The 20,448-nt window shown below is 40.3% G+C and overlaps 2 protein-coding genes across 3 annotated transcripts; one reads left to right on the top strand and one right to left on the bottom strand.

Moving 5' to 3' along the window:
• Positions 1 to 10,522: 10,522 nt before the first annotated feature.
• Positions 10,523 to 15,708, top strand: tor1 (torsin family 1). 2 transcript variants are annotated; one of them, XM_080476942.1, is made up of 5 exons: positions 10,523 to 10,855; positions 12,872 to 13,137; positions 13,227 to 13,402; positions 14,421 to 14,548; positions 14,654 to 15,708. In XM_080476942.1, the coding sequence occupies exons 1-5, from the start codon at positions 10,645 to 10,647 to the stop codon at positions 14,896 to 14,898; spliced, it is 1,026 nt and encodes a 341-aa protein (XP_080333068.1). In that variant the 5' UTR covers positions 10,523 to 10,644; the 3' UTR covers positions 14,899 to 15,708. The 2 variants fall into 2 exon arrangements, with proteins under 2 accessions (XP_080333068.1, XP_080333069.1); XM_080476943.1 differs by lacking the exon at positions 10,523 to 10,855 and adding an exon at positions 11,137 to 11,461 and having other exon boundaries at positions 14,654 to 15,702.
• Positions 15,709 to 18,138: 2,430 nt separating this feature from the next.
• nsa2 (NSA2 ribosome biogenesis homolog) lies at positions 18,139 to 20,408 on the bottom strand. The gene is made up of 6 exons (XM_080476424.1): positions 20,246 to 20,408; positions 19,250 to 19,437; positions 19,016 to 19,166; positions 18,752 to 18,931; positions 18,475 to 18,667; positions 18,139 to 18,397 (listed from the first exon to the last, which is right to left on the bottom strand). The coding sequence occupies exons 1-6, from the start codon at positions 20,246 to 20,248 to the stop codon at positions 18,330 to 18,332; spliced, it is 783 nt and encodes a 260-aa protein (XP_080332550.1). The 5' UTR covers positions 20,249 to 20,408; the 3' UTR covers positions 18,139 to 18,329.
• Between the last annotated feature and the right edge of the window lie 40 nt (positions 20,409 to 20,448).

The following is a 20,448-nucleotide window of genomic DNA, read 5'->3' as shown; positions in this document are numbered from 1 at the left end:
ACAGAGCCTGTCAGTCAGTGCTTAGGGATTTATCAGGTTGAAAAATGAACCGGCTCTCACATGAAAAGGCGCCCTCTGAGAGGCTGCTGCATGGGCACAAAGGGGCCCCAACATGATTTCTAATGTCGCCATCATAGTTTGGTTGATGACGGGGGGGCTTGATTGCTGATTGAATCCTTTTTCAGTGGCATAAACTTGTTCATATTACTGCATAATCTGTTTCTGTTCCACTCACTCCAAACCAATAATTGACCATCTCGGTGCAGCAGCTGTGAAATTGCCCTCAGGCTCATACAACATATTAGCGTGTTAACAGATCAAACCACAATTATTATAAATTTAGTGCCTGACAAACTTGTTCCAGAGACACCTTGTTTGGCATTTTCTCATTGGTTCTACCAGTAATGTTTTGTGAAGAAATAACATTCATAACAAGGTTATGCACCCACCTGCAACAGCTTGATATAGATTATATTTATATTTGTAAATCTTATGTTTCATCTGCGCTCCCTTATATATAACCCCAATCTCAGTGGATGCATATGTGGTGAAAAGTTGCGATGAATATTTCGAAGATTGCTGATCCACGTTGACGCGCCCTTCCTAGTAAATGTTGCGGCTTCTCAATCTGCAGTGTCGGCTCAGAAACTAAGGGCAAATGAATGACAGTTGTAGACGTTTTAAAAGATGCAGTAAACACACGTGATAAAGATGTGAGATAAAACGTTAAAAGCCGGCTCTCATGCTTGCGACATCCTCCAAGTCATATGACCAAGTCCAGTCGACCTGATTCAAAATGCATTGGGATGCTTCCTACCATGGACAAATGAGAATGTGCAGAGACATGAAAGAGCATTGTTAACATTTTGAACAATCTACAAGTGAGAACGGCTCCATTAAAAGCTAAAGACTGACCGTGTTATGCAACCTGAAGTAACTGCAGCTATGGAGAGCGATTCATTTTGGTTGTGTTCTAGAGACATCAGGTGTGTTCCTCACTACTTAGAGATTCGGATTAAGCTTTTTGAGTTTCATTTTGCACTCTGGGGGTTTTGTTATGGTCGAGAAAACTTAAATATCAGGATTTAATTTCTGGTGGGATGAAGGTTTGTAGTTTTCTGCATTTTTATTTATTTTGTTTTGCTGTTTAGATGTATTTTCAATTAATGTGTATGTATTTATCCCATTCTCTCACTTTAAAACACAAAGAAAGCAAGTTAGGGAGGGATAAGGAACTGTTACTCTAATTCAGATGTTTATCTTATATGATGAATCGAAGCAATACAATAAGTATGTTGCTTTGGAGGCTGCATGAAAGACAAAATATGGTGCCCAAAGCAGTTAATGCAAATCTGGTCAGGCCGTGCGATGGATGGAGTTTTCCAGTCAATGTTTTTACAATGTCGACATGCTTTAACTCTGAACAGAATCTTTCTAAATTGTCAGGGTTTTTTTTTCTTATTGCATTAAAGTGAAATCTCATTTTGGGAAAAAAATATTACAAGAAAGAGTTAAGTATTGCATCAAATGATAAAGTATTGGGCACAATGAAGAAATACCAAATAATGAAGAAATAGGAAAAGAAAATAAGGCTTCAATATCCAAAACAAGCAGAACAAGCACATTTATCAAACCTACCTTGTAGTGCAACCTAAAGACAAAGTTCTTTTTTTTTTTTTTAAATGCTTTTATCAGCGGTGGTATAGACATGGTGCAGATGGGGAGGTAATCATAGCAGTGAAAGGGGAGTCGAACTGCAGCACAGACACACTCTTGTACAAAAGCTGTCTGGCCATTGATCACCCGCCTCACTCCAAAGCTTTATCAGCGTCTTGGTCCATCAGCTGTCTGCACCGTCTCACTTTCACAGTTCAATCGGCTCGCCGTGTTTATCTGGGTTTGTGTGGGCGTGCTCCGAGGTCAAAGGGCAACGGCGGGAAGAGTAAATGAGTAGCGAGGTACAAAGGTTGCGAGTGGCTCCGGCGAAAACGCTCTCCATCTTAGTCGGGAAACCTGAAGCGGTGCTGACTTATCTCGACGGCTTCGGTTCTGCCTGACGTCCCCTCGGTGTCTCGTCACAGGGTTTGGTGAGAGAGGGAAGCCCTGATGTGTGTGCATCAGTCACTTCACATTTCCTTTGATCCCGGAGATTTGGGCACTTCATTGTTTAGAAGGGAAAGCTGCTTTTCTTTTTTTGAGACAAAAATTTTAACATAAATCAATAAAGTGGGTTATTTACTGTCTTGCAAGCTAATTAAAGCTGTTGAAAGAGATATTTTGTCATTGTACATTGCATAATTAACTGTTTCCTAATGTTTACTGCTCCATCGAATATAGAGACTGATGTACGCCCGAAAAACTATTTTATAGTTTTAAGTACACTTGTGTGTATTTTCACGTGGTTTATATAGAAGAAAAAGATCAAATGACCTTTGGTAATTCTTACTCCTTTTCAGACATGATTAATGCTATTGTGCATGTGCACTTTATATACAATGTGCCTATAGGAAAATGGTTATTTAAGTCATGAATTATATTTATAATTGTGTATAAATGTACATATGTTTCTGAAATGGTGGGATTTATAACACGTTAGAATTAATTTAGAGTCAGCAACGGGCCGGTACAGAGAGAACATGCAAACTCCACAGATAGGCCTCGAGCTCTGGTTGGAATCCGGTACATTCTCGCACTGAGGCGAGAGTGCTCACCACTACACCAGTGTGCAGCCATGTCTTTATCTGATTCTGATATTTTCATCAGCTGCGGTTTGTCTGATAATGACGGACGCCACATTGAATCGCCACAGATGTGCATATTCAACAGAGAGTGAGAAATGCCATTTATTTACTCTCACACCTTCTCCATTAATCCGATCGACCATAGTTGCATCCTCAGTGTCAATATCTCTTTATAACTACTATAATCGACATTACTTAAACAGTTGTTCGTCTAACACCCGGTGCAGTGTCAGCCGTCCTGCGTCCCTGTAGCCAGTGAAGATAGCATGTGTTCCTATGTCTTTTTTAATATTTCATGTTTTGTCATTGAGAAAACTTGTACTGTCTCGCCCCGCATATAAACAGTTGCTTTATGATAAATCACATAACATTAATTTGAGGTTAGACCCGTCCATTAAACTCTGTTTCAGTCTCCTCGAAGGAATATTCGGCTGTTTGACGGCGAAATACTCCACAAGCAAGTCTGTCGGTTTGTAAATTTGCCTATTTGCTGCTTGGTGCTCAACACATAAAGCAACGGTGGGAGTCTAGAGCTCAAAAGGGGCTTCGTGATGTTTATGGAAGAGAAAGCGAATCCTTTGAAATGGAGGAGAAAAGCAGTTGTTGCTGAAAGTTCCCCTCGTTATATAAACTTGTTAGCCTGAATATTCTATGCTTGTCCTCCCCCCGACATTTACATTGTTAAAAACATATTTAATACTGTAATTTCATTCAAATGTACTTTGCAGCAGATTCTGAGATAAGATGGTACAGTATTATCGCTGTGGGAAGACAGCAAGACTGAAGTGTTTGGATATCAGATATATAGAGAAGCTCTTATAACATAAAAGAGCTCTTTAAAAGACTGAAGTGTGCTGCAAGAAGTGTTAAACTGGCCGTAAATATACAGTTTTGGCTGCAGTTCACAAACCGAGTCCTGTGTTTTGCTTGACGACTGTGGAGTGAGGTCAAACGGCCGACCCTGATGTTAGAGAGCGTCGTGGGCTTCAGACCTGGAGAGAAAGTCTCCCTTTGAAAAAATCTCACATAGAAAGAAAGAAAAAAAAAAAAAGGTTAACAAGTGGAAAATGCGCGTGGATTTAACAACCTCATAAAGACCTGCAGCTACGGCCCCGTCACACTCCTACATCTGACCTGTTCAGAGGGCAGGATTTTATTATACGAAGGTCGACAGAGTCAGGTTTTTTTTTTTTTTTTTAGTTTAGTTTATTTCATTCATTGTAAAAAAAAAAAAAACTAAACAAAAACTAAACAATTCAATACCATACAGAAAAAGTTTTCAAATTCCAAATGAAGAGGAGCAGAAAGAACATTAACTTGAATAATCTGCCTCTTTATTTCATATAATAAATTTCCATTGAAAGTTAAAAGCAAATAACTAACAAACAAAGTGACTATACAGTCCGAGAGCCGACATGGAGCCTACATAACCACTTTCGCTTTTATCAGTTTTATTTAAGAAAACAAACGACAACAAAAAAGTTTTGGTATTTAAATAATAACCAGGTTTTAATCACTTCTTTAAAAGGCATCAACTGTCCATACATTTAGTTTTACGACTCGCCAAACTCAGATTTGTTGACATATTTCGATGCTCAGTGTTCAATCAGAAGATACATGTGGTCTGATGTGAACCGTCCTCCCAGCCGAGACAAAGAAGTATCGGCTCTTCTGGATTAATTGACTTTTCACCGGACGTGGAACTCGGGTCTGTTCTGTCAGTAGCTGATACGTAACAGCTGGGGGAGCAGGTGGCTGTAAAACTAGCCTTGTGTTTGTTTGTTTCCCACCCCACCCCAAAAAAAAAAAAAAAAATCCTTCCGTCGCTTCCTCTGCTCATTTTATTTTGGCTTTCCTCATTTCATCCTTCACTGACTGCTCTGTCTGCGGCAGGTTGTTCCCAAACCCCCCCCAATCCCACCACCACCCCCACCTCACAGCGGGGGGTCCACAGATGGTAGATGCATAGTTCACAGGTTTCACGAGAAAGATTGTCTTGTGTGGCGGCCGCTCTGCGACAAACTCATCCACAGTCTGATGACCTGTGTTGAGCAAAGTGTAAGAATGTGGTTTGGTGGCTGTTTCTTTTTTTTGGGGGGGGGGGGGTCCAGATCCAGGTCACCTGTTCGAAGACTTTTTGTGACCCCCAATTCAGTGTGTTTGTTTGGCTTTTCAGACCAAGGACACTCACTCTTCAAGCAAACAGGACAGAAAAAAAAGGGGCCCGTCACCTTAAAGGTCACTACAGGTGTGTTTGCCTGTTTCTGTCCTTTTCACTGATACAGCTCCTTAAAAACTGTTGGTTTTTTTTTTTTTTTTGGTTTCCATCTCAGCTGTCACTCTGAAAACACTCTGCAGTCTCTGTTTGGTTTGTAAAGTTTGGTCTCACAGTCTGTGGGCCTTAGAAGAAATCAAACAAATTCAGAATCTGTTATATTTCCCTTCCCCTGAAGCCATAAATGTTGCCATCAATCATGTTTTATTTGTCTTTTCTTATCGTTTTTTTTTTTGTTGGTTTTTTTCTGCGCTGCTGTGGTTACGGCAAAAATGATTTTTTAAAGTCAAATTTCTCATACGTTCAGACATTTGGAAAATAATAAATGATACCAAAGTTAAGCTTCAGTGGTTCTGCAAACCGTTGCTACAGCGATTACCTCACACAAATCCAAGGCTTGTTTTGGAGTCGGACCAAGCAGCGACCAGAAGACCAATTAATTATCCTCCTCAAACGCTACAGCGAATCTCAAAGATGTAAGACTGTCTGTAAGGTAAGGTGTTTTTATTAGGAGTTACAACTTATATATAATGTTAGAGAGTTGCGTTTGGTCGGTCATTTCCTCTTTTGTCATCACGAATAAATATACATGGGTGTGTTTAAATAGCTGTGATGAACCTCGTCTCTCGTTTCATTGAATCTCGGTGAAGTTTTTCTTGATTTGCGTCTCGGTTTCCTGCAGGTTTCTCGGTCATCGAAAACACTCAACACATTGGATATTAGATAAAAATACAGAGGGGGAAAAAAAACTAAACATACAATATACAGATATATACAGAGATAACATACAAGGGAGATAAAGAGGACAAATATCATCTTCTTAATAGATAAATGCAAATCTGAGCCATGCTTGAAAGTGCTTATCGGACGACATGATTTTTATTCATAATGACTCCTGAACTTTAAAAAAAAAAGGGCACTGGGTATTCCCATTTTCTTTAACCTGTGATGATAAAATGACCCCCCCCCAAAAACAAAATCGTAGAATTAAATTTCACACTTGTATACAGGAGAAATATACAAGAATGTACTGCATTGATTTTATTAGATTAAACCGAATGCACTACACTCATAAATAAACTATTATACAAGGAGAAATAAAAAAAAAAATGCTTGTAGATTGAAATACATTATCTGAAAATAAAACTTTACTGTTAAGTACTGTTACTTCATCACACTGCTGTCTAGATAATTGTTAAGAGGTTTTTAAAGAATCAATCTTGTGAGAAGGCAGAAGAAATGTGGTGGGGCGGTCAACTGCATTACCAGTGTGAGACTGGCCCTTTCTTTCCCCTCCAGCCTGGACGGGCCTCCATCACCTCCTTCCTTGGTCTGGGAGGTCGGCCGCCAGGAACGTCGACCACCTGAGAGAGGAAGACCGAGGCGGATGCCGGCGATGAAATCACTTCCCGCTCGAGGTCTGAATATAGTCGCCATTCGGTGCAGAGGGGATGTTTACACATCGGGCCGTTGGCCTGACACAATAGGGGACAGCGCAGAGCGTGTTTGTAGGATGACGGCAAGCATTGTACTGGAGCGACGCATTCTCTCTCTCTCTCTCTCGCTCTCTCTCTCTCTCTCTCTCTCTCTCTCTCTCTCTCTCTCTCTCTCTCTCTCTCTCTTGTTTCTCTGCATTGTCCCGTTGCATGCTGGAACATTTGTGTTCCTATAATTTCTTTACGAAAGACGGTTGCTTCGGCACAGCAGCGACCCGGACAACCAACGAGTTGCCGCCTCTTGTGACACTTGTAGCTTAAGTTCACCTCGAAGGCAGCAGCAGCAGACTGGACTGGACTGTGACGTGGACTCACACGTGTGCTGCGAAAGTACTGACCCGGGAGCAGATGTTCCAGGTTATCTGTGTCAGAATGGCCTCTATTCTTCTAAAGCTGAGAGTAGACCCAAACACACACACACACACACACACACACACACACACACACACACACACACACACACACACACACACACACACACACACACACACACACACACACACACACACACACACACACACACACACACACACACAGTTGGTTTGAAGTGGACTGTTTCTGGTGCTTTGTCCCACATTCACAAAGGTTAGCTGGGTCCCTCCTATGCATTGGTAAGCAAAACAAAACCTCACTATTACCTCAATCCATCACAGGCCCCAGACAAGAAACGCTTCATAACACATTTTCAGCAATGGTTCTGATAATTTATGCGAGTCTCTGCTTTGTTCTTGCTTTATGTTCCCAGGGGGAAATGTGTGGCTGTTTCGCTGCTCGGTGGTGCACAATGTGTGGTGCTGGACAAAAAATAAAAATAATAATAATAGAATATGAGGGTTTATCTGGTTTCCTGAGAAAACAAAAGTCTGAAGCTGTAAGCATCGCCACAGTGAGGTGAAAGTAGTAAATGAAATTTAGAGTTATGACTTGTGACACAAACAAAACAAAGAACTTAAAAACAACAACAACAACAACAACAAAAAAGCCATGTACCAAAGTATATTTGCTGATTCTTGCAAACTATGTCATCACATACGGTTCCATCAAAAGTAAAGTTCAATTTCTCACAGATATAGCAACTTATTTTCAGGCTTTCCATTGTGAATAACAAGACATGTGTTACTTTGTTTTAAAGCGTACGTTCAGTAGGTAGACCCTGGAAGGTTCACCAGTCCAGCATGAAGCAAACACTCGGATTTACAACTCGGGGCCGTTCTAGAATCAACAATTGACCTCAAAGGCATGTTTTTGTACTGTGGGAATGAACTGGAGCAGCTGGAGTTTATTTAAAAAAAAAAAAACAGGCACACACTGAGGGAGAACATGCAAACTCAACAGAGAAACATAGAACTATATGTATTCTCACTATGAGGCTGGAAAGATAACCACAAGACAACCATCCTGCCATTTTTTCTTTCTTTTTTGATCCATGAAATTTCTTAATATTTCTTTGGTATTTCTTTGCTATACTGAAACTTATTTATTTATTAATTTATCAGAAAATCGTGGTTGTCAAAATTGGGATAATTGTACCTTTATATGCAAATAATGTGAGTAAAGAAATGTGATATGGGGGCGGGATTTTTAAATGTACAAGTTTTACTTCTGCCTACTGCCCTTCGATCTCACATATTTGACCTCCACACAAACCTTAAATCACAGTAAGAGCCTGAAGTCTCAGTAAGAGCACTCGTGTAGAGTCTGCACACTCCGGTGTCACACGAGAGATGTGACTTTGAACCACTGGTTCTGACTGCACCTCAAAGCCTGGTCACTGACCTGTAGAGGGCGCTGTGACCCACATGTGGCGTCCTGAAAAAGTCTCCCATCACCGGCAGGTTTGGAAGCTTGCTCCTTTTCCTACAGCGCCATCGTGTGGAGGAACTCATACAACGCCGTATTTCTAGGTGCTTTTAACAGAGAGAGACCCAACGAATCCACATGAGCGACGGTGGAAAGGAAATTCTCCTTCTAACAGGACGAAACCTTTGCAGAACCAGAGGTGGCGGCTTTCTGCTATTCCGGTTTGGGTGATGGGATATAGAGGGGAAATGGCAGACAGACAGATTGGGGTAGGAAACAAAATTTATAGACGACATTACTACAATTTTGCCTTTTTCAGTTTGAGAGAGGCCCCCCAGTGATGAAAATGATCATACTTTTAAACAGCTCATGAATAGAGACGACTTATTAAAAAGACACTTTCATTACGATACTTGCAAACCAGGGGTGGCCAACCAGTCAAGATACAAAGAGCCACGTCAGACAAATTGGGCTTACAAATAAACTCCCTCTCACAAACACACAAAATGACATAAAAAGAAATACATACATAATGTATGTAACCTCATTATGTATGTATTTCATTATGTATGTATATATGTACATTTCCACACGGGATTACAAAAAGTTAGACAACAGTCGGCAAGGCGTGGATTTACAGCATCAACAGAAACAATTTCACCATCAGCCCACAAAAATGTGGAGGGACCGTCTGCAAATTGCAAAACCGCTACAACAGTGAAGACAGACACTACAAACCACATATCACTATCAAACCAAGTGTTGTAGTGTGGCGGCTGCAGTGATTTTGGCGACACTGCACTGAAAACCAGTAGTGTTATTAGGTATTTTTGTGGTATCTGTCTTGGCTTTTGCGGCGGTTTGTAATTTGCAGATGGTCCCTGCTCTCTGGTCTCACAGCCAGCTGCTCATAGATAACAATGTTGTTTCTGCTGCTCCAAAGACAACTACTTTTGACAAAAATTAACTTGTAGTATATTGCCTACCTCACACCGATGGGAAAGAGGTGTCATTTGTGCATTGATGACGTTGTGTTAAAGAGTTATTGATACAGGAACTTTACCATGCTGTTCTCAGCTGGTGTAACTGTGTCTTTATCTAATTCACCAATTAACTCCAACTTCTTCACAGACCTGCTCTGCATGGCGTATAGGAAGTGTCTATTTACCTGAGCCTTTGTTTACCTGTCATTGTATGCTCTGATTAGGCCAACTCTGCCATATATAGTGCACAACGGCAGTGGAGTGTGTTAATGCTGTCAGAGGGGGTCTGCACAGAGAATTATGGACGTTACTTCCTGGGACATTATTTCTGCAGTTATTGTAGTTATACCTTATACTTCTTTATTTCTGTTAATTTATCATTTCACTTTCAGTTGGGTTACTTTTAGTAGTATAACAGTTCTGCCCCCTCTTGGTGCATTTAGTGTAATATAAAACAATTCGGAATAAATATCTCACATTTCTCAAACTTTCTCAAGTTTCTCATTTGCATTTTATTCTTTATAATTTGACCTATAAGTTATATATGCGTGTGTTTTAAAAATCCATATAGGAAAATCAATACTGATATTGTCCTCTAAATAATAGTTAGTTTGGTTGTATTGTTATAGATATTACCTAGTTTAGACGTGTGTGTCTGTCTGTCTGTCTGTCTGTCTGTCTGTCTGTCTGTCTGTCTGTCTGTCTGTCTGTCTGTGTGCTTGTGCAAGAGAGATTAACTTGCATCAAAATTAAAGAAAATCCTGTTCTCCATATTGCTTCAGAAATCAACATTTTATGTTTCTGTTGTTTGAAATTAAATATGTAAAAAAAAAAGAAAACAGATTGCTGTAAGAAATAAAGTGAAATGTATTAATTGTCCGTTTCTTTTTCTACGAAATAATTGAAAAATTCTGACTTTTTGATGAAAATGGATATAGCTCTTTTTTGAAAATGTGTTTTTTGTGCAGTTCAGCGGTTTTAAAGTAGAATTGATATTTTGAGTCTTGATCAAGCTTAAGAGTTTACATTAATTGGATAATAAAACAACTGGCCACCAGTACATGTATATTTTTTCAGGAGAGGGGGAAATTTTAAGTATTTGCATGTTTAAAACTTTATGGAGTGTGAGTGATTAAAATAAATATATGTGTGTGTAAAGAAATAAGACTTTTAAGCTCACGCGCAGTGACCTTTCACCCTAACTTCATATCCATGACAACCACAGCGCCCCCTCCGTCAGCCGTTGGCTGTTTGTTTTGGCCAGGACTTCATCAATTTGCCCACAGTTTGTCCTCCTCTTTTATCTGAACTCGTCCCCGCGGTCGGTGGCGCAGGCGAGTCTCTGTGGAATGAAGCTGAGACAGCGACACGCTTTCCCGCTGTTCCTCCTGCTGCTCTGCTTCGGCGGCACTACCACCACGGAGGCTATCGAGCCCATTAGCACCACCATAGCAGTGGGCATGGCTGCGGCTCTCACCGGCTTCTTAGCCACCTACCAGAACATTTTTTACTCTTTCCACGAGTGCTGTCGGCCTGAGTGGATATCGTTCAACAAAACGGGTAAGACGCGTCCTGTGTGTGTGTGTGTATGTGGGTGTGTGTGGGTGTTTTCTTTTAGAAAACAAACAAATGAAGACGTACTAATTATCAGTTTCTAGCTGAGAAGCTGCAGTCGTAACGCGATAAACGAGACATGCAACTTAAACTGCTTGAATCTGTAGGGACAACTGTGTAGTATTTATTTCTTTTTTTCTTCATTTTGATAATATTAAAACATGTGAAACAAATCTCCAGTTAGCTCGTGCAGGCTGTGTTTGTCAGGTGACCGTGACGTATGCGGAAGTTCCTCGTTGTATGGTTATAAAGAAGCTGGTGGAAAGGTTGCCGCTGACGGTTAGCGCCTTTTTGGTTTCGTTTTACCACCGTAGTATGGTCGTTTTATTTCACCAAACTCGGTTTGCGTCTGCAATTGAGCCCTTGCGAAGATGAAACTTGCACATATGATTTTGCTGGTGCACGCCTTTTCAACATGCGGCATGCTGGTTCACGCGTTTGATCCGATCACAACAACGGTGGTTGTCGGGATCGGTGCGACTCTCGGGCCGACAATCTACTATTATTTTCGGGAGGGTTGCAATCCAAAATGGATATCCTTCAACTCCACGGGTGAGCAAAGAGCACTCAGCAATATGAATGTGGATCGCATGTGTTGATGTATTTTTAACGCGCGCAGGAAATTGTGTCAAGTGTTGACTGTTTTGAAGCAAAACAAATATCTACGAAATCAGTCAAGCGTAAACTGTTGGTCACCTAATCTAAACCTCTCCCCGATAGTAAAAAGTAAAATAGAGAAAGAGAAAGCATTTCTGGCTTCGAGCGGTCGTAATGGCGTTTCGTCTCCAGTTATGGGCGATAAAAGATGATGTAATGTACGATTATATCCGACTTAGGAGGTTAAACAATCAATTCTGTAAACAAATCCACTCTTATTCGTCCATAGATTAACTAAGACCGATGATAGATACAGTTGACGCAGTAAAATGTAACATGATGCATATTATTGAATGTTTAGCCAATCATTTCCAACTATTGTTGTTGTTTCTTTTTGGTTTACACCCAAAGACTGAAGACAAAGTTTGTTTTGTCATTATTTTACTACATGGCTCCCCCTGATCTATCACACCCTTGTAAGTAAACTTGTACAGCTCTGCCACTTCATGGAGATGAAAATGTTCGGTTCATACTTAAGATTATCAAACCCTTTTTCAGTATAACCACATGCTTAGTTTTGAGGTAGTTTGCAGAGGTGGTGAGGAAACCACTCACTTTCACTGAGACTGTCTCTCGTGACTGAGAAAGTGCTATAATTTATATTCTACACTTTATTTATATGCTCCGTAATGTTTTCTCGTTATAGTTTAGTAACAATAACTTGTAACAATGGGGTTACGATGCTACAGCTTGGATAAACAATTAAATCTCTCTTCTGTACTTGAAGTGCTTTATACAATCAATCACAACCATTCTTACCTTTGCAAATCGACTGCAAATGAGCTGTTTTGAAAGGTACTTCCTGTCTGTTGGAGGCAAATTCATATTCTCTCATTCACATCTCAACATGAACTGGCGGAGATTAGACTGAAGAGCTTTCCACAGATTAGAAAGATAAACTACTGTAACACTGCTGCCCATAAATGTGGTAAGTGTCTGTGTCCAGGATGGATTGAGAAACAAATTTGCTTAAAGTGTGGTTACATATTCATCTAGATTTATCTTTACGTAAATTACACATGGTTCAGGCAGCATTTCCACCTGAAATTATACATTTTACAGCAAATTTAGATGCACAAAAAGCAAGGTATCTTTATAAACCACTTGAATGAACCGTTTTTGTGTTTTTTTTGATGATGATTCAGCCAAACATACTTGCAATGACTTACAAAAAACGTTGAAAAATGAGGTAGACCGTGAGTATATTTGGAGTGCTTCAGTGACTGAAGGAACGTTTTTGCAAAGCTTTTGAGTCACATGTCTGCAGCGGCTAATCCAGCTGGCTTTCTGCTGTGGCATCCGTAGGTCTCAAGACCGACCTGGAGAATAAACTGTTTGGCCAGCACATTGCGTCCCCCCTCATCTTCAAGGCTCTGAATGGATTCATGAACAACCAGAACCCAAAGAAGCCCCTGGTGCTCTCTCTGCACGGGTGGACCGGCACCGGGAAGAACTTTGTCAGTCAGCTGATGGCCAATAATATTTACAGTGAGGGAATGGACAGCGCCTTTGTGCACGTTTTCACAGCCACGCTTCACTTCCCACATCTGAGCCAAGTCGGAACGTACAAGGTATTTAGTTTTTATCTTCGAGTGAAACGTGCCGACTCTGCTCCGCTCGGCCCCGCTGATGAGTGAACGTCTCTGCCGTGTCTCGTCAGGCTCAGCTGCAGCAGTGGATCAAGGGCAACGTGTCCAATTGTGAACGCTCCATGTTCATCTTCGACGAGATGGACAAGATGCACCCCGGCTTGATTGACAGCATCAAGCCTTATCTGGACTACTACGACAAGCTGGATGGAGTTTCTTACAGGAAATCAATCTTCATCTTTCTCAGGTTGACAGTTTGATTTATTTCTGAAAAGTGCGATTCGGTAGTATCAGTGCTTTTATCCATGCTCGTGAAAGGTTCTATAAAACATTGTTCCTCACAGATTCCTGTTGTGATTCTGTAGGGACACTTGGTGCTTTAAATGTTTAATGATTTTTTTTAATATATATATATATATATATATATATATATATATAATTTCTCTTTTTAATTTGATGGCAAAACATTTTGCAATATTGAGACACTGCAATATTTTTTGTCACCGTCACGTTATGGTGAAAACCCAATTTAAAAATACTACATCAATGTTGCATGAGAACTTCATTCAAAGATTGACATTTTAAATTGAACCATAGATTGATCTCTTCAGCTGCTCGCTGGACAAACGTTGTGATTTGTTGTCAACCGGCTGTCCCAATATTGAAGTGGTGGGTGTTTAAGGGAGAGTAAAAGCTGGCAAGTTGTGGTTATTCCTCTATAAAAGGGAGCAGCTGAATAGACACCAAATTATGAAAAAATCTCTTAAAATTGGACTTGGAAAAAAATCGATGCGTTACGTTTTTCCCCAAATTGCTATACATCAAATCCTAATCTCTGGAATTGCTGCATTATCTTAAATATAAGGATTTTCTTGCATTAGTTTACATAAATACCAATGCACAACTCATTCATACTAAAACTAAATCTTAGTTTAGGGCAACACTGCTGCAAAATAATTAAAAACTTTCAGGCATCATGTGTTTTCCTGTGTTGGATGTATATCTAACAGCGTGTGTGAAGAGAATTCAATCAGAACCATCGTCTCATTCACCGCAGCCCTTGAGCCCAATAGTAGAAAAGCTATACGTTAAATCCATTTACTGTTGTCTGTTTCCATAGGTGATGACATTTCAAGTGTAAATATTCTATAACTACAGTGAAAAATCAAAGACGAATAAAAGTGTTGAGATTCGTCGTAACATTTCTATTTCCATGCTAAATTCCTGTTCCTCCGGTTCTAACGCGTTAATTCTTCCTCTCATAGCAACGCCGGAGGGGAGAGCATCGTTGAGACTGCTTTAGAGTTCTGGAAAGCCGGACTGAGCCGCAATGATATCGGGCTTAAAGATCTAGAAACGGCGCTCTCTCTGGCCGTGTTCAACAACGACCAAAGTGAGTGTTCGTCACACGTGTTGCCGTGGCAGCGTCATCCACACGTTGCAGGGGCGGCGGTGTTCTTTTTTTTATGACGAATTATTCATTCACTTCCTCATCCAGGTGGCTTTTTCCGCACCAGTTTGATCGACAAGAACCTGGTGGACTTCTTTGTGCCGTTCCTGCCCCTGGAGTACAAACACGTGGTGCAGTGCTTGATGGCCAGCATGAGAGACCGAGGCATACGCCCCAACTTGGACGTGGCGGATAAGGTGGCGCGAGATCTGGTCTACTTCCCCAAGTCGGAGCGGGTGTTCTCCGTCAAAGGCTGCAAGGCCATCGACAGCAAGTTGGACTACTACATATAATGTCCGCCTCCAGAAACTTTCAGTCACTACGTGCACTTTTTTATTAATAAAGAAAAAACCCTCTCAGCCGAATGACTGAAGAGAGGAGGTGGAGCTGGCTGCCGAGGTCTCTTGCAGGTTTTTCCGTCTGACCTTTTGGCCGTGGGAATGATATCGGGAAGCCTCATCACTTTGTACTTTGTGAAGGAGAGATTTAAGAAATTAAGAAGAAGAAAAAAGGTCATCTCTTTGCAGCGCTGGTTCTTGTAACTGATCGAGGATCTTTGACTCCGATAGCGTCTGGGAGATGAGTTTGTTTTCCCAAGGCGGAGACTTTGTATCAACATTGTGCTTATCCTTTACATCCTGGAAACACCAGCCTTAACAGTTCGTTTTACGTTTACTGTTTTTTAAAAAAAAAATTCAATATTTGTGGGTGAGCTAGATGATCATAGCAGGGTCCGTACAATAAACTCCCAAATTTTTCATACGGGTTATTTTTTAATTCAAGTAAAGTGATTTATTAAATCTTCTCTGTGATTTATGAGGAATATGAATGTGATTTTTATCTGACTGGACGCTGGAGAGCATGACATCAAAACCTTTGTTTATTTTATTAAAATGTCAAGAAGTTTAAAATATAGTCATTGTACAATTAGTAGATTTCAAGAAAACCCAATAAAGGTAAGGCGATGCGACTGCTTTATCACGGAGAGTGAAGTACCTGTTGGCGGATTTGATAAAAGACTGACAAGCTTGTTGGCTGTAAACGACACCAGAAAAGCAAATAAAAAAAACCCCAAAATTTGTGGTTGGCCCTGACTGATTTCTAGTCCACATTTGTTTTGTTTTATTTCAATGAGCAGGCTACAATCACAAACATGTTGGTCTTAGATTTTCTTTTTCCTTCTGCTGTTCCTGCATCATGTTTCAAACTGGGTGAATAGTTTTGATTTTTGTTTTTGCAGCTTAGCAGCCGATCGTGTAAAAGAGAAGTACCACATAACTTAGGCCACGTTTACACGGACCTGGGTTTTGACAAAAACATTCATTTCCCTCTCTACCTTTTACAAAATAAAATAAATCATCGACACAGACTGGTATATACACCTGGTTCAGGGCTACTTTGTGCAACCAAACCTGTAGGGGGCAGTGTAGCGAAAAGCAGAAACCATAATAGCCCATCAGAATCCTGGAAAAAACCCGCAACGTCACGAAAAGTGACGTAATTTTCTGTCGACACTCCTTTAGATGCAACCTGAGACGCAGAGTTTATCCATTTACACATAAATGCAGCTACGACTCACCATAAACTGATTCCTAAAAACTCGGGCCACAGTGGAGATCTGGATAAACTCTGTGTCTCCGGTTGCATCTAAAGGAGGGTAGGCGGATTTTTATGTCACAATTGGTGACAGTTTTTTCTGAGGATTCTGATTGGCTATCGTGGCTTCATGCTTGTCGTTACACTGCCCCCTACAGGTTTGGCATGCTCATAGCAGCTCTGAACTAGGTGCATATGCCGTCCAGGTCAATGAAGATTTTTTATTTTTTTTTGGAAATAGGGAAGGGGAAATATCAGTTTTTGTAAAACCCCAGGTATGTGTAAACGTGGCCTCAGTCTGTCCGGCAGGATGAGATGTGCCATTAACGAATCACCTGATGGATAAGCCGAGACGGCAACAGAAGTTACGCAACGATGAAATCACTTGTGAAACACGACTGTGCAAAGTTCAAGGGCAAATTAAAAAAAGAGTGTGAAATGGCTGTTAACGACCCACGGCTGTGCAAATGTTTTATATGGAGTAAAATATGAAAAAAAAAATTTTTATGTTTCGGACTCCTTTAAAACTTTACACAAACTCAAATATTATATGTTTGACAGAATGTGTTCAAAACTAAACAAACAAAAAATACATCACATCAAATTAATATTTAGTGGTTCTGCCAATAACACTGCCGTGTTCCCCACAAGTATTACACACTGTTGAGAGCTAATGGGTGTCCCATTCTTCTTAAATGACCTATTTTATTTCTTCTAAATTCTTTGAAACAGATCTTTTGATGATCCACCACAGATTTTTAATGGGGCTCATGTCCCGGTATTAAGCTGACCACTGGATACTGTAATGTTGCAGTCTGAAAAAAATCTATCGAGGATCTATGTATTGCCACATGTCCACAACATAACAGGTTTAATTAGATGTAATACTTGTATATAGATGTAGAATGTTGCTTTTTCATACGAACCAAGGCTTCTTTGTTTTAACGTGTTGATTGAGTACCACAAAAGCCATTGGGAGTCCTGCCAGCTGAATTACGGATTTGCTTCACATTTGTATAAATGTTTGTGTGGTCGCCTGTCTCAGTGTTTGCCCCGTGACGGACTCGTGTCCCGGAATGCCTCCGTTCAGAAACCCGGTGACACTCCTGAAACCTTTCACCTCGAAAGTGTAGTCTTGTGTAAAAATGCTTTTAAGATAAAGACCTTCAACTGACAATCTGGAAAATGTTCCAACAGGTTTGAATTAGTCGATCACCTATAGTATAGTGGGTATATGGATACTTCTTTTTTCAAATGTGTAATTTTACTCATAACAGTAGAATTCACATGTAATCTACTATAGATATACTCTATGGGAGGAAGTAACAGCATGTGTAGTGGATCAAGTAAGACATTACCTTTACAATAGAGTGCAACTATGTTAATCATCATTTGAATGTTTATGTATTTTTTCGGACTTCACAAGGGTTTCAGTTATGGTAAAAAAAAAGAAAAAAGTGCATCGCAACTAATCGATGCCATTAAATTCATTTTCTGATGAAAAGGTTAATGTAGAGAAACAGACAACATTTTAACAGATTATCTTCTTTTTGGATACTTCATTCCAATCCTGCTATAATTGCAACAAAATGCGAAATAGTTAAGTAATAATCTCAATAGTTTGAGAAATACTTTATACTTGTACTTTGTTCTTTACTTTGGCTCCTTGTGGTTGTTTCAAAATGCTTTACAAATAAAGATGGTTTTACCTAATCATAATTGGAAGAGAAAAAAAACCTTACAATTTAAGTACTGTTACCATATAAATATAAAGTTAACTTTTTTTTTTACTTAAAATTGAAAACGTTTAGAAAACAGGAGCCATGCAGAGAAGTATAATACACAGTCCTCTGAAAACTTCCTTGCATTGATCTAATTTACTGGGCTATTTATTGCAGTCAGTTTACAAGAAACAAACATTAAAAAAAAAAAGAATAAAAGGTTTCAGAACTTTATTCATCACAATTATCACCCCATTTCTTTTCCACTGAGTGTCTTCTTTGTTACACAGAAATGTGGCGTCTGATCTTCCTGAAGGCCACACTTGTCTCATCTTGGATGTAATACAAGAAAAATACAAAAAAAAAATGTAAGAGTCACTGGCACCATAATCCGACAGGTTTGAGTCTTATACAAGCAGGACTGCGTTGATGCAGCCGTCGTTCTCCGGGTTATTTGTCACCTGGGCGTATTTACCTGAGAAGCAAAGATTTATTGGTTACGGACTGAAGACTAGCACGAGAACCAAGGATTGGTGGAGAATCTGCGCTCACCCCAGATTACTTTTCCTCCCTGTGTGACCAGGCCCAGCTCGCTGACGTTAACTTCTATGACGGTTCCTTTTGTGATGACTCCCAGGGACGTGTAGAGAGGCGACGACGGGTTCTTCTTCACTCCGAGGATGGGGAGGCAGAATGTGGCTTTCAGCTCTGGATGTGTGACGTGGGCCTTTTTAAATCGCAAACCCTGAAAAGTAGGGGAAAGATTAGGAGATACACGAGTTCCGGATACCTGTAATTCTGCGGATGAGGAATAACACAGCTCTCTTACCATGGGTCTGATGAAACGTTCGTATTTTGGGGGTTTACGAGTGAAGCCGTCGCCGACAAAGCAAACTTTAGTGACCATTCTTTTCCAGGCTTTCTTCTGTCTCTTTCCAGTTCGAATGACTTTCAGCACTTCTGTCTCTCCTTGGGCGCGGACCTTCGGCAGCGGCACCTCCCATTTACCCTAAATGAAACATACTATGTTTAAATCTTCAACACTTCCACACTTAAAATCAGCAAACAACAAGAACGTTTTGTCTGCACTTACAGCTTTCTCTTTCCTCTTCTGTTTGATCATATTTGAGAGGACCTTAGCGCGGGACTGCCCCTCCCTGTCGAGCAGGTAAGCTGGCACGGCTCCCTCGGGCGTCTTGTCGTCATTCTTCTGCTTGGTCTTCCTCTGTTCGTGCATTTTGATGCTGCAAAGACGCGGGGCAGAATTATAAAGCATGAACGGTTTACGTTGGCGCGCTTCAGAACTGGCCCGAGGTGAGTTACTCACGTCTTCTTCATCTGGATCTTCTCTGCATGTCTCTGCTTGTGGTACAGTTTGGCCTTCAAACCGATCAACTTCTTGGCCTTGTGGGAGCGTTGGTGGGCCTCGCGGCTCTCCTTCTTTCTCTTCTTTTCATGGTGGTCCAAGCGGTAGCCGTGCCGCTTACGGTGTAACTCGATGTGCTCGTTCTGGGGCTACAAAAGAGAAAAACAACACAAAACATGACATTTACTGAAACTTGACAATAAAGTCGCTGTAATCAAAAACTGATTAAAAAAGAATACGTGATTTAATAGTTTTAGAACATTAGTGAATAGAATTGCAATGTTTACATTGATGCAGTGAAATGTCTTTCCAATAGGAAATATAACTTAGTTTCAAATAGTGTATAATTATTTTATACGTTTTACAAGATTTATAAAAATGATACATAATGAGGAAACTCCCCCAAAGGATAATAAACTATGATTATTATTATTGGACGACTAAACAACTAACTTTCAACTTTCAAATCTCATTTAAATGAGCCCTGCTGAACATCACAAGGTACTTTTCTTGTCAAGCTTTTTGTTTAGTTTATAAATTCAAGTAGATTGACATCTGTCACTGGTTTCTTAACTTCAAATAGCGTTTCTAGAAGTCAACAACCCTTAAGCCTGACTTAAATGCACTCCGGGTCACATTTGAGGACCAGTTCAATGTTAAAATTTGAACTTTTCCAAAGATTTAAGGACATTGAGATTCGACTAAATGACATGTCCGTAGCAAGATGGTTAATTACTCATTCATGACATGAATGAAATGTATTGCCGCAACAGCAAGAAATGTGATGATATGAAGAGACGTGAAAGCAAGACCTCGTGATTACCGACATCTAAAGAAGTAAATTAAACTTGAAAAACAGAGTCGAACAGCCACATGTGAACCAGCTAATGCTACATGCTAACGCTTTAAACCGACAGTTTGAGCTCAAAATCGCCATTTGGATGACCGATGTCTCACCATTTCTGTAGTTTGGAAGTTTACAGTTGCAGTGAATCCCCCTTAGTTGGTTATAGTTGGTAAATGAAGTGAACTTTCGGTGTTTTTAGCTTCAGGCTCGGGATTTTCCGATGTTGTTTTCCCCGTGGCCGATACTTAGAGGAAGTCCGTCACTTAAAGAGTCCGACTTTGGTTTAAGACAAATATTAAAGTCACAGAGATAT

The sequence above is a fragment of the Lipophrys pholis genome, assembly GCF_963383615.2.
Source record: "Lipophrys pholis genome assembly, chromosome: 12".
Classification (NCBI taxonomy): Eukaryota; Metazoa; Chordata; class Actinopteri; order Blenniiformes; family Blenniidae; genus Lipophrys; species Lipophrys pholis.
The sequence above is the reverse complement of the archived record's forward strand: the minus strand, read 5'-3'. Positions and strand labels throughout refer to the sequence as shown.